The sequence below is a fragment of the Carassius gibelio genome, chromosome A23 (assembly GCF_023724105.1).
Source record: "Carassius gibelio isolate Cgi1373 ecotype wild population from Czech Republic chromosome A23, carGib1.2-hapl.c, whole genome shotgun sequence".
In the NCBI taxonomy this organism is placed as follows: Eukaryota; Metazoa; Chordata; class Actinopteri; order Cypriniformes; family Cyprinidae; genus Carassius; species Carassius gibelio.
The window spans coordinates 17969278-17997042 of record NC_068393.1 but is presented as its reverse complement, the minus strand read 5'-3'; the positions used below and the strand labels follow the sequence as shown (position 1 = coordinate 17997042).

At 39.5% G+C, this 27765-nt stretch overlaps 2 protein-coding genes across 5 annotated transcripts; both read right to left on the bottom strand.

Annotated features, from left to right (window-relative positions):
* Window positions 1-145: 145 nt before the first annotated feature.
* LOC127944485 (polycomb group protein ASXL1) lies at window positions 146-18024 on the bottom strand. 4 transcript variants are annotated; one of them, XM_052540438.1, is made up of 13 exons: window positions 17497-18024; window positions 13968-14050; window positions 13787-13789; window positions 13566-13683; window positions 13270-13423; window positions 11527-11600; window positions 9181-9265; window positions 8465-8584; window positions 5466-5632; window positions 5264-5360; window positions 5046-5151; window positions 4041-4956; window positions 146-3922 (listed from the first exon to the last, which is right to left on the bottom strand). In XM_052540438.1, the coding sequence occupies exons 1-13, from the start codon at window positions 17551-17553 to the stop codon at window positions 881-883; spliced, it is 5022 nt and encodes a 1673-aa protein (XP_052396398.1). In that variant the 5' UTR covers window positions 17554-18024; the 3' UTR covers window positions 146-880. The 4 variants fall into 4 exon arrangements, with proteins under 4 accessions (XP_052396398.1, XP_052396399.1, XP_052396396.1 ...); XM_052540439.1 differs by lacking the exon at window positions 8465-8584 and having other exon boundaries at window positions 17497-17640; XM_052540436.1 differs by lacking the exons at window positions 13787-13789; window positions 13968-14050; window positions 17497-18024 and having other exon boundaries at window positions 146-3916; window positions 13566-13711.
* Window positions 18025-20081: 2057 nt separating this feature from the next.
* LOC127944904 (dnaJ homolog subfamily C member 11) lies at window positions 20082-27261 on the bottom strand. Its single transcript, XM_052541318.1, has 16 exons — window positions 27109-27261; window positions 26309-26438; window positions 25742-25815; window positions 25519-25620; window positions 25296-25442; window positions 24771-24893; window positions 24608-24681; window positions 24285-24474; window positions 24098-24183; window positions 23370-23486; window positions 23128-23283; window positions 22842-22911; window positions 22574-22631; window positions 22331-22473; window positions 21483-21612; window positions 20082-21310 (listed from the first exon to the last, which is right to left on the bottom strand). The coding sequence occupies exons 1-16, from the start codon at window positions 27178-27180 to the stop codon at window positions 21285-21287; spliced, it is 1698 nt and encodes a 565-aa protein (XP_052397278.1). The 5' UTR covers window positions 27181-27261; the 3' UTR covers window positions 20082-21284.
* Window positions 27262-27765: the final 504 nt, after the last annotated feature.

The following is a 27765-nucleotide window of genomic DNA, read 5'->3' as shown; positions in this document are numbered from 1 at the left end:
TGAGGGCTTGAGACAATAAATATTCCTTAAATGGGTGACCTTAAAATACATTGATACTCTGCATCACCGTGATGATACTCTCCCCCCCCCCCAACACAACTTTAGCCCAATTTACCCTCAGTTAAAACAGATAAAATAGAGAAAATACGCTCACTTTCAGCTTTATTAGATTTGAATACTGTGCTTAACCGCCAAGTACAGACTGGACTTCACTTTGAATAAGAAAATAAAAATGGAAACAAAAAAGAAGAGAGTTAAAGCACTTACAAAATAACAAAAATGTATTTTCTTGTTTAATGATTAAAAAAATATTTCTTTGCAAGACATTACACACAAAATTCTCCTAAAGCTCTCTTCACAGAAAAGCATCAAGAGAAGAAAACAACCAGGAATGCCACCATTTTCACACTGAACTGATGACTGGTGTCAAGCAGATGAGGTAAATGTTTTGTTGGGGGAAAAAAAAAGGCACAATTTACAATCAACCGTGCCATGTAAATTCACGCAATAATACCAATAATAATAATAACAACAATATCATTATTATTATAATCATAATAATAATAATATTAATAATAACACCATCATAACAGCAATAGAAAAAAATATGCAACAAAAATACAGACTGAATTTTATCTTACAAGTATTCTTCCAGCCCTACTGTATTGCCTGGCCCATCAAAAAAAAAAAAAGAAAAAAAAAAAAAAATTATAATAATAATCTGACCCATTTAAACACTGCAGTGTTCAGCCTCATTCTTTGCTCACAAGAGTCCAAGACTTCCGGTGGGTTCCAGTCACAGGCTAAGGGCTAGAATTGTCTGGAGTGGTCAAAGCATTTGCTCTGATTTAACGGCTCAGTTTGAAAGAACTGCAACAAACTATCTGACAACCAGACATGACACACACAGTTTTGAGGGGCCAATGCAATCGTCATGGCAGAAAGCGCCACAGCCTTGGCACATGATCATAGCCTTAAGACGGCAGGAACACTTGAGAGCCACTTCTTCTGCAGCACTGTCCGCAAATGCCTGAATGCTAAGGGTAGCACCCGATCCTCCACTGTTGCCGACGCTCACACGTGGCCTTAGCTGCAGCACACCATCGGCTAAACTGCGGGAGAACCCGCTACTGTCCACCACGGAAACATTAGCTGTATAACTAAAGCTGGATGAACACCCACCGTTGCCCCCACTCTGCTGTAGTTTTGGTAGTTTGCCATATAGCTGGTATGGGAGACTGGAGGCAGATGAGGAAGGGGATGAGGAGATTGGAGAAGCGGAGGTCTCTACTTGGCGGGTATATGGATTTTTGACTTGTTCCTTCTTGGCCATTCTAACAAGAGACATTTCCATATTTATCAGTCCTTCCATAGCTCCACCACCTCCATGAAAATTGTCCAGAGACTCCTTTTTGGTTATTACAACAGAAGTATTGCCACCGTTTGGAGCAGGTGAGTTTTTGGTCAGAGCTTGTTGGCATGAAGGGCGTGGCAAGACTTCATTTTTTACTGTACCTACAGGAGAGAGCGGTTGTTGATAGGTCTGATGCTGAGGTGGTTGGGGCTTGCTTGGGCGCCAGTTAATCTTAATGGTAGGTACAACCTCCGACGGACAAAGGTCGCCATTGGGAGGTGAGGGAGCATCAGGTGCGGTTCTGCACACAGACTGGGAGAGGTGGTTAGGATGCTGTTGAAAGCCAGCTGGCCTCTCTGGAGTTTCACCCCTTGGAGGAAGAGGTCCAGGGTGCTCCTTAATGACAGCTGATTCATAAACTGGAGCATTCTGAGAGTTTACATCAATTGAGGTTCTAGCAGAGGAGTTTGAAGGGAGGGATGTTATGACAGGCACTGCTCCTGAGGGCATTGCACCTCCTGGTTGTTGAGAAGTGAACTGAACATTTGCCGATCTTGGGCTAGCTTCCTCAAACAAGCATGCCATTCGAGATGGAATAGAACCTGGTGGTGAAGTACCAAAGTTCCGACCAGGTCCAGGAGACACTCGGGTGGATGGGGCTTTGTGCTGGAAGTCAGAGCCACCAGTTTCTATAGATCCTCCTGCATCAGACGGGCCTCTAAAACGTGGTCCCAGATTTCTCGGAGGTTGACGACTGGCTGAGTTACCTGCAGGGGCACCTGGAAGTCGATTAATTTCCAGCTTGCTGACCAAGTGAGGCTGTGGCAAGACCTTCTCTAAGGGTAGACTGCCTTGAAGAAGTTGGGTGACAAGAGGGTTGTTTGCCTCTACAGAGGAAACTGGTCGAGATGAACCTTGGACTCTTCTGCCAATGGAAGGAACTGCAGAATTTTTTAAAACAAAATCTTCTCCAGGCCCTCTGCTGAGAGGTTTGGTGTCATCCTCTGTTGAAACAAACAGCTTCACACCATTGCTATTATCATTCAGCCGTAGATTTCTACTTTGGTCCCTCTCGGTCTGTGTCAGGTAAGCTTGCATTTGAGCTTGTGAGGGTGCAGTGGTAATCTGGTCCTGAGCATGGTTTATAGCTTGGGAATGAATTGGATGCTGCTTGTGGGAATGAATAACAGGCTGGTTTGACACACCATTAGGGAAACGAGCCTGAATGACAGTTTGAGTATGGTTGGGGTTAGATATATGGGCCTGTATGACTGGTTGCTGGTGTTGAGGAGTATTCACCATCGATGAAGTGAGTCGACTTGAGTTCTGAATGACAGGTTGATTCTGTGACTTTGTATTCTGAGCTTGCATGCCATTACTATTCATCTGGGTTCCATGCCAGTCCACCGTTTCATCATCTTGAGCTTCATTTTCAAAATCAGATGCTGTTTCTGTAGAATCACTGTGTGCTCCAGTGTCGTCTTCGCCACCATTACTTTGTAGACAAGGCAAAGAGGCTGATTCATATTTGCCATCATCATCATCATCATCATCTCCTCCATTCTTATGAACTTGGAGCATCCCCTCTCTCATTGAATGCTCTTCACTACTTTCTACCCATCCATTTCGGACTGTAATAAGTGTCTCTTTGGATATTTTCAAGTCTGAGCCATGCTGGATAACTCCAGTTGTCCCTGGGTGATGCTCAACACCATTCTTGTCACCTTCCCAGGGTTGAGAAGAAGCTGCCAAAGTCCTGATGACATCCACACCCTGGGCACCAAATCTGGGCACCGAGTCTGGTATAGAGGTGGGCACTAACGAAACAGCATCATTTGATGCGGAGGTGCAAACAGGAGTATTTGTTCTGCTCTCATTGGACTCTGCCTCCTCACCTCTCATCTCTTGGTGACTGCAAAAAGACTCCGGTTCACTTGGTGTAGGCACTGGGGTGTCTAAGGTCTGCTCTGAGGCTTCATCACTTGGGCAGGCAGTCACCTCTTCCACTCCACAAATCTCTTCCACCTGATCCTGAGAAGCAGGGCTGTCGGTTGCAGTAGGTGATAGTGTAAGTGTTTTCGGAGACTCTGATGGTGGTAGAGATGGGTTTGAAGACACAGAGGAAGGAGATGGTTCGGTCAGTGGGGTGGAGGTTTGAGGCCTGTCTGTTGAATCTACACTGGATAGCTGTAGTTGTGCTCCAGACGAATGAGAGCTCGCAGGCGATTCCTGCTCCTCCAAATCAACTCTTGCTCGTCTGCCTCCTCCTCCTCCTGGTTCAACTGGACCTGGGTGCTCTCTTGAACGCCTCCCGCTGGAGCGATCCGGTATCCCAAGACCACCCCCCGGGCCGCTCCCCCCAGGCCCTCCCCCATCCCCAGAGGCTGCAACAGCAGCAGCGGCTTCCCGCTGGGCACGGGCTTGCTGGGCACGGGCCTTGATGTCCGCCAGGGTGCGCGCCCCTGTCCCAGAGCGCCGCGACCCTTCGCTGGGGGGGACGATGCGGGGACAGATTTGGTACGTTGGCGGCCCTTTGACCCAGGGCGGTTTGATCCGGGAGAGCTGTATCTAGTGGAATGGGCAGAAGAGAAACACTCATATGAGATGTGGTTTATGTGAAGACTGTTTTCAACTATAATGAGATGTACAAAAAACCAATCTGAATAAAATAACGTGTCCCACATACCCGGATTGGCGGGACCTTGGGCTCCTCTGTTGTAGGTTGTGGCTTTTCTGAGTGCACACAGTCAACTGTGTTACGAAAGGACTGACGCTCATCCATCCGCGCCCTTTTCTCGGGAAAGCTGGTGAAGGCCTGGGACTCATCTGGTCTTCTCTTATGCTCCTTGAGCTGAATTGCTGGACTTGCTGTGGCAGGACTGGCTGCAGGGCTGCTCTCCCGGCTGCTTGCACCAGTGCCTGCTGTACCAGTGGTAATGACCGAAGCCCCATCATCCAGCGGGTCAGTGGCAACAGCAGCAGTGGAGGAGGAAGAGGAAGAAGAGGAATCTGAGCTTGCAGCAAAAGTCTGTCTTTCTGAGGCCGAGGAGGGAGAAGAAGAGGGCGATGATGATGATGATGATGTTGAAGAGGAGGATGAGGAAGGAGAGGAGGTGGATACAACAGCTGGTTCAGGTACTTCAGGCAACAGGTCAGTGGAGACTTCTGGTTCATCGCAGGTTGAGCTTGTAGAAGCTGGAGGAGGTGTGGGTACAGGAGCAGGGGAGGGGATTGCCTCTGCAGAAAGGTTTTCTTCTGGAGCTTCCAGTCCGAAGTCTGTTTGAAGGACCACCTCTCCCTGAACTGCTGTTGCTTCTGGGACTGGTGATGCAACTGATGGTTCAACATCTGGAGTTGCAGTGCTCTCTGTCGTCTCTGCTGAAGGTACAGCTGCTGTTGTAGTTTTGCAAAGTGTGCGCCGAGCCCTGCGCCTGAGGTCAGCCCGTGAACGCCGTCTGATACGGCCTTCCCTTCGTCTTCTTCCAACACTTCGCCTCTTGGGTGTAGCCACTGTAGCAGAGTCAGAGTCAAGAACTGCACCGGCAACATCTCCAGCATCACTCATTGTGAGCTTTAATGCCTCTTCTCTCGTCAACCCAGACCTAAAGAAATAAATTGAAGAATTTGTTTAAAACATCATCAATTCTGGGAATTAAGCTGCTTAAGAATTTTTTTTAAAAGGCTATCAAACCTTTGACCATGGTACTCCTCAAAGAATTTCTCTTTCCATGCTTCTACTTTCTTCTCCTTTTCCATCTCTTGCCTAAAGCGAACCTGCATCTCATGTGTGAACTCACCTTCAACAGAGTAAAAATATTCCCACTTTATCCACCTTTACATAAATTACATATTTTGGTCTGTTTCTGTCATTTCTTTTCATATTTAATAGGACAATACTAAGAGACTTACCCTCAGCTAGTCGCTCTTTCCAGCTCTGGGAAGCATGAGTGAAGAATTCATTATTGAGGGCCGAGCTGCTTAGCCGAGCAAGGCCATCGGGGCCAACCTACACATTACAAAAATTGGAAAAATTTGGTGAGAGAGGAAAAAAACAAAAACAAAAGTATATAAATGTAACAAGTGAAAATTACAAAGCCTTTAGGAAATACACCTGTCTGTCCACCTCTGGTAAAAGCTGGAGCAGTTGCTGCTGGGAGTGAGGAGGAAAAGCAGCAAAGGTGCGTGTGTTGATTAGAGCACGAATGTTGGTGTTAACTAGTATGGAGCCTGGAGTCTCAAAATCCACTTCAACACCCCCTCGATTCCTTTTCATTGGACCTGCAAAATACAGTATTACACTAAATGTGTATATAAGAACATTGCTTAATGAAACCTTTGTGCACGGCAGGGCCACATTTATATTTATACACTTTTTAAAGCATATTGTACTCCCTATACTGCCCATTTGTGGGCGGCATTATAGTAACAGCAGCATGCAGAAACTCAGTTTAGCTTATAATGATGGAATGAGGCTGCTGCTTAAGGTGCCACGTTTTTTTTTTTCAGTGTTTTTCATCAGTGTTTTTGTACCAATGTGCGCTGCTGTTATGTGTAATACTATGTACAGATGTATGTGCAGGTTATTGGAATGTGTAAAAAGTATCATTCCAACACTGACGAACCAAATACTGGCGTTTTAGTGTATGTATGCGTGTGTGTGTGTATAATATATATATATATATAGGCACTTTTCCACTGCATAGTACGGCACGGTACAGTTCACTTCTGGGGGATTCCCACTGGGTACAGTATCTGTTACTTTTTTTTAGTACCACTTCGGTTGAGATTCCAAGTGAACCGTACCAGTTACCTGGTTATGTAAACTGTTGATCACACATAGGTCAGAGAAAATCTTCACTACCTGAAATCACTGAATTTACGACAAACTAGGAAGTTCGGATCATTTTACCGATACGGTCCTTTGAGTCTCGTTCAGCAAAATGAATTAATATATAAATATTTTTTTAAAGAGTCATTTCGTTCATTTTAGCAATATATAATAAAAATTTCACACGTTACTTCCCAACACATCTAGTACTTACGCAAATTTTGATCACACTGCAAACAATACAAAACTATAATTGTATAAGAAACTGAAAATATGAATTCATTATTTACCTGGGTCTTTAGCCTATGATTAGCTCACCTCACCTCACCACTTATCTGACAAGCCTTCTGGTTTGAGTAGTTCGTTCATCACATAACAGCCCCATAAACTAAATTTATGCTATCTGAGCCAGAAAGAGAATTGATTATTTCATCTTTCGAGTCATTCTTTTGTCACATGATGTGACTGCATTGGACAGAGAAATTTATTTCCTTACAAACGGGTGCATAGTTATTATTATTATTAATTGTTATTATTATTATAAATTATTATTATTATTATTATTATTATCATCATCATTATCATCATCATCATCTACTCTTACAGTTACAGGATGCGTTTTTGGTGCTTTTTATTTCTTACATTATATAAATGTGAATTTCTGTCATGATGGTTCTTTTCCATTACACTGAATGTGGTGAAAAAAGCTAAAAAAAAAGAGTTGGTTATTATTATTAAATCTCTTTCCGACTCAGACTGCATAGGTAAAGCTTATGGTGTTGTCAAGCAATGAACGAACGACTAGAAAAACCTGAAGATTCAAAAGAGGTGAATAATTTCATTACAGAACAGAACACATAGGATGTTGTGCATGCGAGACTGAACGAATCTTTCAGAGTCACATTAAAAGATTCTTACAAAATGAACGAATTGTTCAAAAATGACCCATCACTAACACGAACACAACCGAACCGTTTGATTTAAAATCAGCCCAGCCAGGGAAGGAGCGAATACAACGGTTTTGAACGAGCGCACCTTTTTTAACAACCCAAAAATGTTTTGTTCTGTTGAGGAAGCACAGATGTTCCACTCATTGATAGCAGAGGAGCAGATCCACTGAGAGCTTGATGGGGCGAAGCGGAATAAAAGTTTTTCACGAGTTGTGGCAGTAGAGGTGACGCAACAATAACGACGTGAATAATCCCACCCACTCTAAAACAATACTAAACTACAGTGGAATCGCAAACTGAACCGATCTGAGTAGTGCCGTACTTAGCGGAGTCGTACCACACATTGGAAAAGCACCATATATAAATATCTGATACTGTGGATTTTTTTTACTTGTCTGTTGTTATGGTCTGTGTTTTTGGACTGAGTGTGTTTTTGATAATATCTTCAGAGCAGACTCTGGTCTACATTCACATAAAACTTTAAGTGTATAATAATGCATATATGAAGCATTAGTAAATCTATATAATCAGAGGTTGTTATGACATAACACTAGTAAAGCAATAATAAAAAAATTAAAAAAATTATTCCACCTGAGCTATTGATCATTCCACACAGCTTTTACATTATTCGTAACTGAACATTACATCAACCAGTACTGCAACAAATAAACCAAAGCATAATGCATGCTACAAAACATATCTACAATGAAAATACACTCAAACATAATAGTCTCTCACTAAGCTGGTTTTAGATCTTAGCTAGATTTGACAGAATAAAACACTGAAAAAGAGAAAAACTGCAGAAGAGAAACCATGGTTGGTACTCTGCTATAGAATGAAGTTTAGACTAGAGTTTGAAATTAGTGAGGTTTCTATGAGATTGGATTCCAAACTGCTATAGACAGAAAGTTTAAGTCACAGCTGGTGTAACATATTAGAGTTCAAAACACATTATTACACACTTTGAGAAACCAGCATGACAAGATACACATAGCAACCTATGTCTTTCAATTAACAACATAAAAGGCAAAAAATTTACACATATACCTTTTTGCAAGCAACCATCAAATGCAAATAATAAAGATAAAACTAAATGAATAATTGCCTATTTGTTTATTTTCCCTACTCCATCCAAATGCCTTAATTGCAGGTTAGAAATAAAGATTGGGACATTGTCATCAGATTGACACAAACTTAGTTAGCTATTCACGCTCTCAGTGTAATACCTGGGAAGGAGTTACTGTATTATTGATGTTCTAGAGGAAAGTGGTGAACAAGGGGATTAGGGGTAGTAGTTAATACATGGAGGTCCTTGGTTTTCATCCTCTGTACCTGAACGAAGACCACGTACGCTCTTGAAGTGCTGGGTGCGTTTCCAGCCCAGCTCGGAGCGGGTACGGAGAGTGGGGCCTGGACCCCCCCTAGAGCCTTCCCTGCGCCTCCCCGCTGCTCCTGAGGGTAAAGGTGGGGGGAGGATGGAGGCTGGTGAGATTCTCTGAGAACAAGTGAGTGTGGGTAGGGCAGCTGAGGCATGAAGGCTAGTGGCACTAAAGAGGCCAAAGTGACAGGCAAAGCTTTGGCATGTGCGTGAAACACGAAAAGTCAAAGGGACGGGGATATCCCAAGGCACAGAGACAAAGAGGAAGAGGGGTGAATGGATATCTCTAAGGCGCAAATGCAAAGCAGATATCCAAGGGGAACAGAGCAGGGCTGACAAGACAAACCAGAAACACTGCTTTCACACTGAGGGGTATTGATGTTCAAGTGACAAAATCGTCAGTGGCTTCTAGAAAAGATGCTTGTTTAGTGCAAAGTTAACCAAGAAATAGAGGCGGCGGCTGTCAACAGGAGGGAAACTGTAGGAAAGCTCCCCTTGAGAAGACTGCGCTATAAATGATTAGTGTCAGTGCGTAAAATTACAAACACTGTCAGGCCACTCAGATAAAAGCATCCACAGTCAGAAGGAGCAGGTATACAAAACCACTGTAGAGTGGGAGGGAAAAAAACAGAAAGAAGGGGGAGGAAAAAAGTAAAAGAGCCATTGTAACCTGATGGGACGTGTTCACCGTTGACCTTGAGAGGAGTGAGCACTACACGGGGCATCATCACAGCTTTCTTCCTCTGTCTCCCTGACTGTAAGAAAGATGGGAGAAACAATCATGAGCACATAGACGCAAGTCCTCCACAGACACGGAAAACAACAGCATGCTCATAGAGGAGAATTAAAATGGAAATGCAAATGTCTGACAAAAGTTGAGAATGTTATGATTTTAACAATAAAATTAGTATTAATGCGGGGGGGGGGGGGGGGGGGGGGGGAATATAAAGGGAAAGGGGAGGATGTAACTGTCCTGGAGATGACCGTTCTCAGCTTCTTCTCTATAGGAGCCAAGTGGCTGGCTTGAGCTGGAGATTGTTGGATTTGCAGGAGGATCTCAAAAAAATGTGAATTTCATGGAAATATATATTATAATTTAATTTAAAAAAAAAGCTAACTTTCTTATACTCTAGATTCATTGCACACAAAATGAAATATTTAAAGATTTTTTTGTTTTAATTCTGATGGCTATGACTTACAGCTTAGGAGAAAAAAAAATAGAACATTCTCTCAAAGATCAATCAAAAGAAGATGTACAAAAGAGAAATGTTCAAGATATCCAAAGCAGGTTTAATTATGCACTCATTACTTGGTTGGGGCACCTTTAGGACTCATTACTGCTTCAATGCAGCGTGGCATGAAGGCAATCAGCATTTGACACTGCTGAGGCGTTATTGACACCCAGGTTGCTTTGATAGTGGCCTTCAGCTCCTCAGTATTGTCTGTCAGATGTTACTTACCTTCCTCTTCACAATACCCCATAGATTCTCTGTGAGGTTCAGGTCAGGTGAGTTGGCTGGCCAATCAAGCACAGTAATATCATGGTCATCAAACTACTTGGAAGAGGTTTTGGCACTGTGGGCAGGTGCTAAAGTCCTGCCGGAAAAGAAATCAGCATCTCCATAAAGCTTGTCATCAGATGGAAGCATAAAGAGCTCCAAAATCTCCTAGTAGATGGCTGTATTAACTAGGACTTGATAAAACACAATGGACCAACACCAGCAGACGTCACGGCACCCAAACCATCTCTGACTTCAGAAACTTCAACTGGCCTCTTCAGTCCAGACCTTGATTTCTAAATGAAATGCTAAATTTACTTTCATCTGAAAAGAGGCCTTTGGACCACTGAGCAACAGTCCAGTTTTTTTATCCTTACTTCAGGTGAAATGCTTTGACATTTTTTCAGGTTTAGGAGTGGTTTGGTTCCATGTATGTGACAGCTGTAGCCCTTTACCTGAAGACGTCGGAGCGTGGTAACTCTTGATGCACTGACTCTGGCTTCAGTCCACTCCTTGTGAAGCTCTCCAAAGTTCTTGAATTTGCTTTTCCTGACAATCTTCCCAAGACTGTGGTCATCCCTGTTGCTTGTGCACCTTTTCCTACCACGCTTTTTCCTTCCAGTCAATTTTCTATTAATATATTTTGATACAGCACTCTGTAAACAGCCAGCCCTTTCAGCAATGACCTTCTGTGGCTTTCCCTCCTTGTGAATGGTGTTGATGATTGTCTTCTGGGCAACTGTCAAGTCAGTAGTCTTTCCCATAATTGTGGTTGCATGTTCTAAACTAGCCCAGGAGGTACCCAGTATTTATACTCAAAATGGAATATTCTAATTTTTTGAAAGTGAATTTTTAACTTTCCTACGAGGCAAGTCGTAACCATCGGAATTACAACAAAAAACTATTGAAATATTTGTGTTTGTGTGCAATGAATCTAGAACATAGAAAGTTTGCTTTTTTAAATTAAATTACAAAAAATTAAGACCTTTTCCATGATAAATATTTTTTTTAGATGCACCTGTACAAGCAGTAAGTTCAACATTGAGCAAATAAGAGGGCAAAAGCATGAAAGCACACTTAAGTTTCAAAATCTGCTGATTAGTGCTGGAGTTTCTTGGTGATTCAATGCATTTGCTGTAAATGATCAACCAAGCAAACAATCTCATTAGGATCTGACGATACATACAGAAAAAATAAGATAAAAATTTCCCTGACCTGAAACTGAAACAATGAAAAAATAGCAAAAGGTCATAGTCATGACTAATGTATTTGTTATCTATGGGGTTTTCTTAATTGGACTCATATCAACTTTAGGTGATTCTCTACAGTCTCTTTTTCACATTGTGATGTCATGCATTCAACTGCCTTCTGGCATAACTGGTGATCTGAGGAGGAGTTGAGTGCTGTGCATTTGAATAATGGTGAGATGGAAATCCATTCTTGGAGGGTCCTGCATGTAAAAATTAGTTATAAGGGTGATGGTTTAGTGCAAAGGTCAAGTTAGGCACTGCTGGTACCTGTGAGGAGCGACTGAGCCTTGTCTGTGGTTCTGTGGAGCAAGAGGCACTGGAGGAAGTCTCATCCACAGAGGCTGGAATAAAGAGGAAACAAGCAGAATATAGGTCAATAATTTCAATGAAGCAAGTCACATTTTAATTGTGTTCATGTGTTAATTTGATACAAAAAGAGAGAGAGAAAAGAAAAAAATGCTTTCAACTAATACTTTTAATTTTTAATTTTTGTAAAATAGTGATCAAGTATTTCTACTTCCAGCTGCTAATTAAGATTAGATTAAATATGCACTTTTACAATCATCTACAGCACATCGCAATATCAGAGTAAAAGTCATAATTCATTAGTGAAAGAGCAGTAATTAATGGTCATCTCATGTAATTTACTAACAAGTGGGCATGGGTCAGTTTCCTTTATGTTTGTTGGTTAATTGTTTGGTACTGGAGAGGGGATGCGTAGAGAGAAAGGCAACTTTCTATTGAGCGCATTTTCTTGTATTTGACCATGTGTTGTATTTACATGCTTCACATTGCATTTGTCCTCATGCTTCACCATTACAATAAAATACACAAAAAACGCAACAATATTGCATTTGACTGCAAGTACAATAGCTTGTAAATGAGTTTTCCCACTACCTAGCGTCTTGGTAGCTACTGGGTTTTCCTAATGATAAGAAATAACTTGTCATAAACATGCAATAATTGTTGATTATGAACTGCTCTGAAACAGCGAGCCAGTAAAACACGTAAAAATCACATTTATTAAAATCACAGCCTTCTTAAGTTTAATCATCACATTAGGCCATATTGCCATTCCTACCCATCTGTCCTTAAATTTAACACATTTTCAAAAAGATAATTAAGACTTAGGTCCATTTGGGATATCTATGATTATTAATTTGATCAAACTGATTTTAAAACATTTTAGAAACCTGCACGAACACGAATAGCAGTTACTTTCTGACTGATCACTCTGAAGAGACATACAGTTGTAAACAACCATATAAAATATTTATCATTGCATTGTTTTTTCACATACCATTTATAATTAATAATGATAGGTAGTATTCAAAAATATTTCTAAACCAGAAAGGAAAAAGATAAATCAAGTTAAATACAGGGTTCCAGCAACCAAATCAGGGGCAGAGAACACATGCACATATTTAAGACTTGTAATTGCCTTATAATGCTTGTGGCATCTAGTATTATTTCACATATTTAGTTATGATAAATACATTTTTAAATACAAAAACAGTAGATACTGCTGATGTCTAGAAACATCAGGCTTCAAAATACCATCCTTCCACATCTCTCAAGAACGAAAGGAATCCATTTTTCATACAAATGCGCAAAAAAACCTAAACAAATGTGAAATACATTGTCAATTCCAGGCATAATTTTGAATGTATTCCCTTTCATGCAACACACAAATACATGTTCTAAAACACTCTCATCTAGGTCACTGCTGGATGTGTCATGTGCCGCAGTATCCATGGCAACACACACATCCATAGCAAAAAAAGAAATCAATGTCTCAGGCACTACATGCTTCTTAAGCTCAGGGTATTTAATGCCCATCACCATTTGGAATCAAAGCTTTTCTTAAAATGAAAAGATAGGGCCTCTACTTTTCAGTTCTTTTATACGCTTCTTTAATTTATAAGCCTGTTCCATTTACTGAAAAAGAGGCTGAATGAATCAATTCTAAGAGAAAAAAAAATAAATGAAAAGAATGAATAGTCCACACACCATCATTTTCACCACTAGCAGCAGCTGTCTCTGTGGAGTCACAACTCTCCTGCTCTGCTCCTTCAACTGTTGATGTGGTGGATGCTGTTGGAGTGCCAGTCCCATCTCCAGACTCATTTGCAGTTGGGCTCTTTGTCCACTGAAGTGCATTTTTCTGTAGTCATCAGTGGATACATACAAACATGGGATATGTAGCTCTTTCTATGTGGGTTTTGGAATCATAATCCAGTTGCTAAACTAGTGTGCAAGTCTGTAAAGCACTGAAAGGATGCTAGAAGGATTTATGGACTTTCTACCTTTAGGGTAAACAAACTCATCCTTCCAGGAAGCTTGAAGAAAATACTGTTCTTCACTCGGTCACCTCTGACCTGAGAGTGGAGCATGGTGACCAGGCAGGCCAGTGGAGCTGTGCCGCTAAGCAAGGATGGAAAGAAGGGAAGAAATGTGTAAGTGTTGCTCAAGAAAGTAAGATTAAACCATTTAAGTGGTAAAAATACAATATAATAATTCATCTTACCTTCTATTTTTGGGTGAAAATGGTTTGAGAAAGAGAGAAAAACAAAATAACCTTTTATAAATATACTCAAACCCAGTATGAGAAAATGTACTCATAAACATGGAAAAATCTCAAATATAAATATTACTTTTCCAAACAGAAACACAGTACATTAAGTGCGAATAAATGGCTTATACTAGACCTCATTTCTTTGAGCCCCTTTGTTTGGATGACATGCAGAATCTGTTTGGGTGTCATTGGGGCATCAGAAAAGTTCTCCAGAACCTGCAAGGGGTCAAACAAAGCACATCAAATCAACAGCTTTCCAATTTAGTGTGTGTATAGTCACCTCACTTTTAACTACTTTATATTAGGAATGGAAAGATTTCAAATTTGGCTCGTTGGTGGGTTGCGTGAACAACTATTCAATTAAAAAGTTATTAAAATGTAAATTGGGGACGTCTACAGTAAGTTTTTACCTTCAAAAACAGCCAGACATACTGTAAGTGAATGATCATTTGACAGGTTTTTTAACTTGGCAATTTTAAAATGGCAAGAGAGATGCAAACAGTTGGACTGCAATCGCTAAAGACATCAAACTGGATCTATATGAATGTAGGGGTGGCACTGGACGAAAAAAAAAAAAAAGATTCTCTCAGTAAGGGCTTTACCGTGAAAACTGCTTAACAGTTTAAAGTAGCACAGCAATTCATACTTATTTTAAGACCATTTCATTCTTAACAGAAGCACTCTGCTTTCTTCAGTTTGGTGCATATTACACAGGTTGTACACAATGTTTCGGCAACATACATTGAACTGCTACCGCCACACACAGCTGTGAAGTTCCAGGCAAGTATGACAGGCTTTAAGGCTATATGACTATCAGAAAAGAAAAGAAGAAAAAAAATTAAACACTAACATAGCTGAAATTATGTAGTGAAATGTGAATCTTCATGAAGAACATTATTCATGGGGAAAAAATGTGTAATGGGAGACCGATTATAACAATACCAAACATTTCTCTCTCCACTGATTCAGAGCAAATAATTCCCTCCTAGCCCTGGTGCAAAAAAAGCAGGTAACCTTCTGCCTGTTTGGAAGTTAAAATGGGAAGCACTGCTCCCACTGTGCTCAGCTGTGTCTAGAACCAAGGACACTGAAAAAGGAAATGGAGCAGTACAAGCTACAAATGTAATAAAATAAATTATAAAATACCAGGTACACTTCCTGCAAACAATCAGGCATGAAAAATGTCACGTTGTGAGAACTTCAACCAAACTACTAGGGCAATGACAAACTTCCTAGTTATTTATAACACAATCTTGACAAGGCACCAAAATGTGTGTGTATAATATGCAATTGAAATGTGATACCATAGGGCATGAAAAATTGGTTTTCATTCCAACTGTAAGATAAAGACCTGTATCAATCTTTAGGGGATAAAAGGGACCAAAAATTTTCATTTAATCAATTAGGCTACTCAACCGGAAGTTATTCTAAACTGGTTTCTTTTAAATGACAATTTTAGATAATCAGATACTTTCGGGAATAGATATCCAACAAATAGGGCAAGGAGTTAAAGTTACAAACAAAACTCATACTGGATGAAAAGGTTATGATCTTTATTGAAGTCAGTGCCATTTCACTGGTTACCACAAAAATCCAATCCATTTGTAGTGGATGCAATCTTAAAACAACCCGCAGCTTCACACATATCCAAAATCCAGACTAATGAAAACCAAATTCTCGCTCACAAAAATAAATGCTGTCTTTTAACAAACCAAAAAGGTCTATACACCATTACCATCACCTTAAGCAAGGAAGGAACCATCGAGAAAGACCAGAAACACTAAAATAGGTGGTCTGCTTCACATTTCCTATTGCTTCCAAGTGTATCGCTGAGATGATGTGATTTACACTGGCCATGATCCCAAGCATCTGGTTGCATCTTATTCCCAAAGCTGCCATCTCACATGACTGCTTTTGTTTCAAAGTCATTATATAATGCTGCAATGCTCTTTGAAGCTCCTTAATCATTCACACAACCGAATCATTTAAAACATCGTCCTTTAATTAAAAGGAATTCTGCATTCACATTCAAAGTATTCTGTCTATTTGGTTGTGAGTGTGCCCTTGTACCTGCATCTCCCCAAGAGCCTGTCCCATTACAAAAGAAGAGAAGCAGGTCGGTGACTATCCTTGTTATACAGACATGCTCATACCTGCTTCCCAAAGCTCAATCACTAAGTGCGATAACTGCTAAAGAGCACAGTATGTAATTTGTTTAGTTTCTATGAGTTGGGTTGATAATCTTTCAAGGATTTAGACCCCACACACACACACACACACACAATACATTAAATAAACATTCACATGATTAGTGATGTTACTTAGACTTGGCATCACATTAAATATGAATTACAGCTTCTAAACTGACATACATAATACAGCAACTGTAATAAACGTTACAAGTAGTGGTTTTCTAGCACGTGAGATCCCCACCCAAAACGACAACCCTAGAGTTTCAAGATCTACTTTCACCAGATATCACTGACTATACCTTCATCCAGCCCTTCTTGCCCTTTATCTCAAACTAACCATGAGATAAACAAAAAAAAGTTACTAAATTCAAAGACAGTCTGGGCTGTTTGTGTGGATCAAAGTCAAGTGTGAAAGCTGCCAATATCACTCAGAATAAAAAGACAAAAGACCGGACACAAACCACTTAAGATTTTACATAGACAAAGCAAACCGGGTATATGAATTCAGCTGCTCAGGCTTATTTGGTCCGATACACGGTCTCTGACATAAGGTCTGGTACAGTCTCAGATTATACAGGTCTGTTTCTACTAAGGTTCTTTATGACAAGATTAAGATGAAGGTCTAGAGATCAGATATATGAAAAGTTATCTCTTTTTTTAAATGCTAGGCTTTGCAACACTGACCATGACACATTATCCATTTAATTTGCACCAAATGCAAAAAAGAAATTAGGATAATGCAGATCATCCAAGAACAGCATCATCTGAGAAATATGAACCACAGTATGTATAAATTACATTTAATATGCAACATGCATGACAGACCGATTTTATACACCCTTGAACCACCACTGTGGAGCATAAAAGGAGAATACATATCCGTTTGGTCTTCACATATTAGCATATGAATGTTTTGATACAGCTATGAAACATTAAAATGGTTATTATAATAATAATCATAAAGATCATTGAATAACGAACAAGACAGAAACATACAAATATGGCCTACAGCATTTGTACATAGTGGCTGCTTAAAACAAACAAGACATACAAATGAGCATTTAAGACATGCATTTGTTAAAAATAGTCTTTAATGACAGAAAACGTTCCCACAGTGGGTATTTCCAGCATTTTACTCAGCTCGATAAAACAAGCCCTGCAAACAAAGGGTCAAACAGGCAGAGCCGCTAATACGCTAGGCTACCAGCAAGGGCTCTTTCATTCAAATGAGACCAACACTAGAAATGTAATGCTTATGATGACAGGAACCGTGGATTAAGAGCCACGTGAAAGCAAATGTATTAGCCGGGTTATTAAACATTACACACTGCCTAGAGATACACAAACAGCAGCAGCGACTGCATGTGTCCAACCCGACAACAGCTTTGTTTGCGGCTCCAGTACAACACCCCTAACCCCAAGCACAGAGATTAAACAGCTACAATTGACTTAAAATTATAAATATCTTACCATACGAGCTGCCTCTGCCCACGTGCGCTCTTTCTTTCTCTTCTGTTTGTCCTTCATTTCCTCAGCGTTGTAGCGCGGGTGCGGATTTCTGCAGCGGATATGAAACGTGTGCGTAATATACGGCAAGCCCGCTAGCGTGCTAGGCTATCTGCAACACCAAACGGGGTCTTTGATTCCCTTTCGCCTCAAGTACTTGCGTAGTCGCTCAGCTCAAACACGGACACGTTTCCGTAAAACTGCTCGCCCGAAAAATGATCCGTTATTGCAGTGGCGGCGTTCCAGAGAGTTTTTGTATCGTCTCGCTGGTCAAATAGTGGTAAACAGAGACTGGGCGAAGAACAGACGAGCCCCAGCAGCCTTTGGCATACTGCAGGAAATCCTTAGTTTGGAATGCAAGACGAGGAGAACACAACAACGAGGTCAAAGGTCAAACACACTGCAGGAATGCAACACAAAAACAATTCTCCCCATCCCCCTCTTCTTCAGTCTCTCCTACAGCCGCGGCTCGTCTGACGCATCTGACGGGGTGAGGCCACGCCCATTTTTATGTTCGGCGAGATCAAACGTGATTCGTATTAGAGAGCACGACACATACATAAAAACACTAGAATTTTTTTGTTTGTTCTTTGTACAGTTTCTCAGTGGATTTTAACTACACAAAGCAATCTCACAATTATCAAAGCGTTATTTAAATGAAAGACAGCGAAGAAATACTGCCTCAGCAAGTACGTCAAGTTCCCTTAGACGAAATAGATATTAACCAATTTTAACAATTGTTTTCTAGTTGATTGAGTATTGTAATTAATTATTCATCTTTTAAATATGGTAACTGTATTGTAATAATGTTTTACATACTTTTATGGAGCTTTGACAGGACCATCTTTCGGATGCAACTTAAAAACTGTATATCTATTAACCAGTCATGTAAAATGTTCACATGAAGTCCACACTTTTATTTATAGTTGACTATAAAACCATTTTTATAACTCATAAATGTGTTACCAGAAGTATTAAATGGGTTAAGAAATCTTGCTTAATAAATGAGTTTCCTAACCAAGTGCCTTTAAGGACTTTTATGAATTTCTAGTGTTTTACTGAGATGCACCTAGAACTTTTATTTTGAAAAGCTTGGTGACGAATCACCGGAAAACATATCTGAAATAAATATATCTCGTTTCAGGGTTGTTTTTGTGAATAAGAAAGGTTATCTCGGAGTTATCTATTTTTTAATGATTGTAATATAATGAATATATAAAATGATACAGCAAAGATAATATTCATGTTATAAGTTTTAAACATTTTGAGACACTGCGGGGCTTTTGAAAAACGCCATCTTTGTTCGGGGCAAAGATGCCTAAAATTTAGATAACATTGGACGTGACGACCGTCAACGAAGGAAGCACATGGTTTCAGTTGTTTGGGCAACCGTAGAAATCTGTTGTGGAACACAATACCAACTCTCTTTGTTGTCCTAAACACAAAGGCAAATGAGTTTCATGACAGATGGGAAACAAAATACTACAACAAAATGTGTTTTCATCGTATCCTCACTGTCATCTTTGTGCCATCAGCAAAATAATTATAGGAAGAGGCTGAAGAGAGCTCTAAAATCTGCTGCTGATAGGATGACACCTTTCATGAAGTAGATGCAAGAGTTTGCTCAGCACTCACACAGTCTTACGGTCAAACCACAAAAGCCAGTCTTTCATCTTACAGCCTACTCTCATATTTTAGTGTGTGTATACATTAATAGTTATGGCTTAAATAAATTTTTGACAGGATTTAGATGCCACAGACCACACCTTTGCTATTTTGGATCCATGCACGACCAAAGCCCATCTGTTTAATGTTTTAGATGCCAACAGCTGGATACGGAAAAGGTTGCAGAACAAATGCAGATTGATCAAAAGAATGAAACTTAAACTTCAAGATGATCATAGAGAACTTATAACTTTGCGTCGACAACTCGGATATAGACATAAACATTGCCAGACATTCACAGCTCCAGATCTAGTCAAGCAATAATGAAGACCTCGGGTTGTACAAACATCTTTTGAACTTTAAGGAAGAATTTTGGTAATGGAAAATATGTTCAATAAAAGTATTTCCTGAAATGGGCAAAAGTGACATTTTTTTTCTTTAAACTTTTTTCTAAAACTTTCACAAAATTTACTGTTTTGGTTTTTACTTGTATTGAAGATTTTCTGCCCAAAGAATTTGTAGGAGAACATTTCTAGAATAAATGCTAACATTTTACAGTAATGTCCCTTTAATCTTTGTTAACATTAGTTAATAATAATATAAAAGTTAATTGCTAGTATATGCTAGCTCAGGTAAACAGATAAAATTTCTGATTTTAATAATGTACTAATGAATGTTGAAATGAACATGAACTATGATTATTAAATGCTTTTAAGCTCATGTTAACTAATGCAGTTAACTAATGTTAAACAGAACCTTATTGTAAAGTGTTACTGATTAAATTATATCAAATGTCACCTTGCTTAAAACATTTGAGGAAACATTATGTAAAATTTTCTGTTTTTAAAATAAAAGTCATGTACACCATTCAAACACAATATACATTTCCATTGTTCCTTGATGATTTATTTAAAAAATGACAGTCTATACTTGCTGCAAATGGTAGGCCATTAGGTAAAGTATGACAAACGCCTTTGAACAAACCGATACTTCAGCCAACAGACAACCAATACTTGTCTTGAGGCGATTGTTTTTTTTTTTACATCATTCAAATGGCAAGTGTGCAGAATGGACACATTTCATATAAACTATACTTCTCCAAAAAAAAAAAAAAAAAAAAAAAATTGACTCCATACAGCCAGTCTTTCAAATAAAAGATGAATCATTAACCACCATGGAGCGCCCAAATACCAAAAAGGCAACAAAAAGTTGAAATCAACCAAAGAGGTTTTGATCTTCCATGTATTAATTATGGCACTAAAATGCAGGGATTGAGGGAGATTGAGCATAAAATATAAACAGAGGAGGTTACACTATTATCCCTTCATCCACTGCTATTCAAGTCTTTGGACACAAGGTGGGAGACAAGCCCTACATGAGTTTTATTATACAATTCACATTTTGTTTCCCCAACCAGCATGCAATAGACAGTACCGGCATATTGTGTGCATTGGCCCCATCAATTCCTATTAAACTTCTGGCAGATGTAAAGTACGAGAGGTGGGCCTTCAAATATTAGACTCAAGGGATTGGGATGAAAGAAAAAATAATGCAAATGATTAAGCAGCCAGGGTTTCACTAAGAACATGCTTAGCCTCCTGAACATTTGCAAGATCATTTATTTGGAAGCTGGGGGTACAAAAAGTCAGACACAGAAAGAAGGCTGACAGCTGGGTTACACCAGCTCCTGTGGGATTCAGTGAGTAGGATCAAGCAGCAATGTTTTCTCTGTGATGTAATGAGAGAAAAATACATCTATCCACTGAGTGCTGATTACAGGCACCGTTGTGGATCCATATTTGAGGAAGGGGACTTTTGTTTAAAAATGGTTGTAAGGCCTACCAACACAAAATATATATGTTGTCTAACTTTTCTGGGAAAGGGAATTCAAGGAAATTCAGCAAATTAAATGTTCTAATTTGAAAACAGACATCATGTAGAATAATATTAAAACATCACAAAATAAAGGAAAAATAGGTATATGAAGACTTTCAAGGGCACAGTTTCCAGGGCACTACTCCAGAACATCTGTCTCATCAGTCTATACCAGTCCAAACTGTCCCTTTCAGCTCAAGAGATACATGTTCCTAACTGTCATTATCAATCCTGTGAGCTACAAGGGAGAGAAAAGACAAAAGAACATGAGATTTTAAATTACAGTTGGGAATAGCATTCATCTGCACTGCTGGTAAACACAATTAAGCATTTGTTATCATGAAGTCAAGATATTATGTATCAAAATAAATGCTCTTATCAACTGCAGCGTGTTTTGTTTGCATACTCACATTGTTTTGGTATCCTGAGTGCTTCTGTGTCACCACATAGAACTTGGTGCATCACGCCTCTGAACTGATACAGCATCTTCAGACTCTTCTCCTCACCTACACAGGGGTCGTAGAAGCCCGGTAACCCAGCCTGAGGACATTCATGCAAAAACATCCAATTAATACTTGCAACAGCATTTAATTTTATGGGTGCAGCAGTTCGGTTTTCTCAGGGTTTGCTTTTTGTTATCTTTAGGTTTTTGAAAATTTCATACAATACTATTAGAGTGCAACACTATGACATTTGGGGCCATTTCTTTAAATTCTTTAAGCATTAAGCTACATTTGAAAACTACAAGTTTTCTTGAATGTTAACATTATTGGAATATTATGGAAACATACACTACTTTTCAAAAGTTTGGGTTTGGTAAGACTTTAAACTGATTCAAAGAAGTCAAAATTATTTAGCTGATTTAGTGCTCAATAAACAGTGTTGTCTTATCATCAATGTTGAAAACAGTTCTTCTGGTTAATATATTTGTCAAAATTGATACTGTTTTGATCCCGTTTTGTGCAACAAATAATAAAGCATCTTTACTGACACTTAATCATTTTAATGCATCTTTGCTGAAAGTATTTTCTTAAAAAAAGAAAAATCATACTAACCTCAAAATTTGGAACTCGTGTGTACATTGTTTATAATTTTAATGAATCTAAAGTTTCTTTTCCCTTTCTTTCAGTACAGCGATACCAAAAATATTACAGAAAAAAATAGAATAATATAAATCCTTTTGAGAAATCATTGTTGTGCTAAAATGTCAGCCCTTATTTGACTTTTGGAACTACAAAGCAAGCATAACCTGCTTTACCTTAGAGGCTTCTGTGAGAATGAGTTTGGAGTCCTTCACCAGGCACTGTAGAGGCACCGTCACATCAATGACCCTTGCCCTTTCATGCTTACGGCTGTTGTCTGTCACAAACTTGCCATACCAGGCGTTGAGGATGATCAGACCTGGTACACAAGAAAACGGAGTCACCAAACATCACTTGGCAGCAAGTTCCAAGTCACAGTTTGATCACGTCCAATGCTATCGGGAGTTATGTGGTCATACCCATTCTGGACTCCTCCGCTTCGATAATTCTACGCACAGACTCTTGCATCAGCATAACCTAAAGAAAAGAGTGATTTCAAATAGGACTGCTTGTATATGCACATAGTGAAAGCACACATTTATCACCCTGACGTGCAGATAGGAACGATACCCTGACACGAACTCATTGTTTCTCCAAACACAAAGAGCCTGCCGTGAAAATTATGACCACTTTAAATGGTCATGCTTTATAAGTTATTTGCAGTGTATTTAGATGTTATGAACTCACAGCTGCTTCTGCCTCTTGCTTCTTCTTGGCAATGTCTGATGCCGAGCTCTCCCGCTGCTTCTCAAGCTCCCTAAACAAAAGGTTCAATTTTAATGTACTCATTTGCTCTTTTACTCCGTGTCAAAGCCATTTAAATGGATTTCAGTCTATTATTTTCCAGACTCACAGGGGATAATGTTTGGAGAAGAGTGTTGGGAAGTCAACTGGCCAATAAAACACAACAAAATGAAACAGGAAGGAGAATATTACTATGCCTCTGCACATTTAATCAGATAAAATGGCTTACTGTTCCTGCTGAGCACGAACGTAAGGTCTGATAACTAGCCGCTGGATGGCCAAGTAGAACACAAGTGGTCCGACAGTGGCATAAAAAACGGCGCTGGGTAGAAGCTGGTCTGTTAAGTGAATGGGGAAGAAGTACGTCTGGCTCGCTCGGTTCAACCTGGGATTGACAAAAACACCTCGATTTCAGAGCTAGTGAAAAACTTCTATTGGGAAACTGGCTCAAAATGATCAAAAGCATCTTACTTGATCTTGAGAGAGACGCCTTGCGGTACTCCGACACTGACGGTAGCACCCAGGACACTGTGGCGACTGATCTTCGTCTCGGCACCGTATTCCACCACGGTACCGAAAAACCCTGACCTGCAACACAAGCGCTGATATTTTAACAGGCTAGAAACAGAAAAATGAGTAATATGAATACAAAATCTAGGATTACAGACACAGATGCTGCATTTATACCGCGAGGACATGTACACTGATTTAATTTACATTCATTAGACCAGCTGTATTTAACAGTAGGTCTGTGAACCCTAGGGAGACCACAGCAATACAGAAGAGTGTTCGACATATAATATTTGATCTTAAACGTCAAATATGCAAATAGAAAATACAAGGCTAACCTAATTGAACTACAGCTCGAACCAAAGAGTGTAACAGATTAAAATAGGATGTACAAATATGAGGAAAGGTGCATTTCAAAATAATTATGAGAATCAGATATAAATAATTTAGATATCAGAGAAAGTACATATATGACGCAATCCAAACTGATGCAAACCATTTTTTTTTTGCGGTTTACACATGCAAAAAGTCAAGATAAAATCTGTCAAATGGAGCTCGAAGCTAATATTGGCTGACAAATTCTATAACCCTTCTGAACTACCTTTTTAAACTTGCACTTTTAACCAAAAAGATGGTTAATGAAGCCAAAAAAACAAAACAAAACAAAAGCAGCATCCACAGATACATACTTGACAGAGCCCTTGATCTTGGTCTGATCATCATCCTGGAATTTGTACTGGTAGCTCATCATGATAAATGTATGTGGAATTCCCAACTACGGCAATACAAAAAAAGATGAACAATGGTTAAAAAAAGAAAAGAAAAAAAAAGCACTTGAATAGAGATCAGGGGGAGATGTGCATAACAGCAACTGACCTGCACAGCAAAGGTGAAATGACTGCTTTTGGTGTCCCTGACGATGCTGGTGTTCATGGAAGACTGAGTTCCCCAGCGCCACTGTAAATAACCCATAGTGTTTTTGTCCAGGTGGCGTGCAAGCATAGTAGTGAGAGCCGGCCGTATACCACGGGATGAAAACTGCATGCCACAATGAGCCGTAGTGAAGCTAAAAACACAAATATCTCAGTATACAATACACTGAACAGCATGCAACCTGCAACAAAAACAGTCAAAACTATTTTTTTACAAAAATAAAGTAATAATAATAAAACTAAATTACAGAGATGTGCTGTACTCACCAGCGTGGAGTCAAGTTACGGAAAATCTTCAACCCGAAGAGAGGGCCATGTGTGTCTCCTGCCCCAAACTCAACCTGTATTAAACACGTACAGTTACATGTTCAGCAACAATGACAAACAATCCAGTCAATTATTATGTCAAGCATTAAGTAAAAGCACTTACTTCTCCCCAGCCCTTTGCTGAGGTCACTCGTCGCAAGGCCAAGTTTATGTTTCCTCCCCCATTACCATTGTGTGTGGAGAGAGAGCCAGAAAGAATGGCTGTGTCTGAGGTTGTCAAAGGGGCCTATGAGAGCAGAGTTAGACAGAAAATAAGCCTTACGGCTGTATTAAGATCAGGGCCAATGACTTATAAGTGTGTATCCACAATGAATAAAAGTGAACGTCTCTTAGAAAGTTCATTGAAATGTGCTTTTTATATATTAGTTTCATGTTTAGGGTTAGGGTTTTAGGCTGTACTGCTTAAGATTTTTGAGGAAACAATATCTTTTTTTTCAGGTTTTTTTGAAGAACAGAAAGCTCGAAAGAAAAGCATTTATTTGAAAGAGAAGTCTTTTTTAAAGTTAACATTTAATTCAATGCATCTTTTCTAAATAAACGCATTGATGACTTTCAAAAGAAAATCTTACTGAACAGTGTTGTGTCTATGAGAGCATACATGAAAAGAAACAAGATGTAAGGACTGTACCTCTATTGACTGGGATATGTGCATCTTGTTGATCTCAATGTGCGGTAAGCCGCCGGCGCCACCGCTATCACTACCAGAGATCTCTTCATAGTCCTCCTCATAGCGATCAAAGAGGTCTGTCGCATCAATACCCACACTTATTGTGCCCTGAGTGAGACAGTGAACAATCAGCGAGACCTGTATTAATGATGACAGCGGCTGCATTGAACGCATAAGATCAAACCTTTGGGTTGGTCCTTTGCTGTAGTCTTCTCTCCTCTCTTTCTCTTTGAAGTCGCTCATATTCTTCACGGATCTCTGCTGGCGTTCTTTTCCTCTCCACCACCTAGAAATCATTATTGCAGTGAGCACAAAAAGATGACAAGGAAAATTTATTTGCTTGAAATGTTACAAAACTATGGAATGAATGCTGAAGCATTTTTTAGTCTTCTGAATCTTCGGCTTACCTCCCATCCTTCCACTTCCAGCCCTCTCTTCCCATATACGTCATAAATTGCTCTAGATTGTGGATCACTTAGTACTGCAAAATAACATAAATCACTATCATGAAATATGCATGACTTGGTATTAAAAACATGCTGTCCGTTAAAGGGATAGTTCACCCGAAAGTGTAAATTTTTGTTATCATTTACTCAACCTTATATCATTCCAAACCTGTATGACTTTCTTTCTACTGTGGACCACAGAAGATGATATTTTGAAGAATGTTGGTAACTAAACAGTTTCAGTTTTCATTGACTTCCATTGCATAGACAAAGACTACAATGAAAGACAAAAGTGAACTGGAACTGTTTGGTTATCAAAATTCTTCAAAATATGTCTTTTATAACAAATGCATTACAAGTTTTGAATGAGAGTGAATAAATGATGACAAAATATTCATTTTGGAGTGGACTATACCTTTAACAACAAAACAATTCCTTGACAGTAAAAACAGAGACATGCCATCATGCAGCAAAATCGGCTTGCTTTGTCAAAGGATTTAAGAGGCTGGGTGGACAAAAACATCGTACCTTCATAGGCCTGGTGAACCAAGTTAAAAAGCTGCTCTGCCTGCCTCTTAAGCTCTGGATCTCTGTGCTTGTCTGGGTGGTAGAGCATGCAAAGGCGGCGATATGAAGCCTTGAGCTCATCCTGTGTGGCCTTCAAGTTAAACAGAAATAATTCAGCCTAAACTACAGCAATGCTCTTGGAAAGACATAACATAAAAGGTGCAAAATCAGATCCAAAAACAAATTCAGAACTTTTAACCAAGAAAAATGAAAATCCTTTGAAGACAATTACCCCAAAATGTATGACTTTCTGTTCTGTTCCATTAAGTTAGACATTATGAAATCGTCAGTCACCGTTTGATTACATTGCATGCCAAAAGATCTCTTTCACTCCCTAACATTCTGAATAACATCTCCTCTGAAGAAAGTTAACAAGGTTTGGAGCAACTTGACGGTGTGTCTATCAAAGACATGAAAATCTTGTTTATGTTTTTAATTTAATCAGTAGCGTTTTCTTGATTGAAGTCAACAATTTAAAAGTAGTTTCACTTTTACTGTAGAGAAGCGCCAAAAATAATAATTAGGGGTTATACTTCACGTTTAATATTACATATTATATGCATCATTTCTATTAGTGACCATGCAGTCAAATTCCTTCATGAAGACAATGATAAGTAAGGGTCACGGTGTGCGGACTGAGCCACAGCGTAACGACATGCTGTCTGGTCCTTTTAAAAGCGTGATACTTGAAGCCTCTGCATTCACCATTCACTTGCGGCTCTTTCACTGAAAACATCTACGTTAATAACTATTTGTCATACCTCTCTGCGGACGTTTAACAGAGAATAATAATCATCATTGTCGATTTCGTCTTCCTCCAAGGCCGCCGCCATATTTACGACCGTTCATCTCCGCCCCAGCGCAAGATCAAACTACGTACGCTGGTTTGGGTGCGCAGAATCGGAGCAAATGAAGGTTTTCAGCGCCACCCCTGGCTGGGAGGAAACACTGACCAAAAACATGTAGGTGGTGAGCTGGTCAGTCATCAGTGGTTCTCTGGGACTTTACAAAAAACATAACGGCGCATCTCTAAAGATTAGAATATCATGGAAAAGTTCTTTATTTATTTTTTTGTAATTTAATAAAAAAAAAGCTAAATTTCTTATATTCTAGATTCATTGCACACAAACTGAAATATTTCAAGAGTTTTTATGTTTTAATTATGATGTTATGACTTCTTAGACTCAAGAATTAAAAATTCAGTATTTCAAAAAAATTGAATATTTTCTCAAAGATCATTAATAATAAAAATAAAAAAAGATTTACAAAACAGAAAAGATCTCCAAAAACGTTTAATTATCCACTCAGTGGTTGGGCCTCCCTTTGCATGAATTACTGCTTCAGTGCGGTGTGGCATGGAGGTGACCAGTCTGTGGCACTGCTGAGGTGTTATTGAAGCCCAGGTTGCTTTGATAGCG

Coding starts and splice junctions, on each gene's coding strand:
- LOC127944485 (XM_052540438.1), bottom strand. CDS start 17,553: ATGAAGGACAAACAGAAGAGAAAGAAAGAGCGCACGTGGGCAGAGGCA. Junction 11,601..13,269: donor TGCTAGTGGTGAAAATGATG/GTGTGTGGACTA, acceptor TCTTTATTCCAG/CCTCTGTGGATGAGACTTCC. Junction 3,923..4,040: donor CCAAGGTCCCGCCAATCCGG/GTATGTGGGACA, acceptor CCATTCCACTAG/ATACAGCTCTCCCGGATCAA.
- LOC127944904 (XM_052541318.1), bottom strand. CDS start 27,180: ATGGCGGCGGCCTTGGAGGAAGACGAAATCGACAATGATGATTATTAT. Junction 26,439..27,108: donor TGTTAAACGTCCGCAGAGAG/GTATGACAAATA, acceptor TTTAACTTGAAG/GCCACACAGGATGAGCTCAA. Junction 25,443..25,518: donor AGCAAAGGACCAACCCAAAG/GTTTGATCTTAT, acceptor TGTCTCACTCAG/GGCACAATAAGTGTGGGTAT.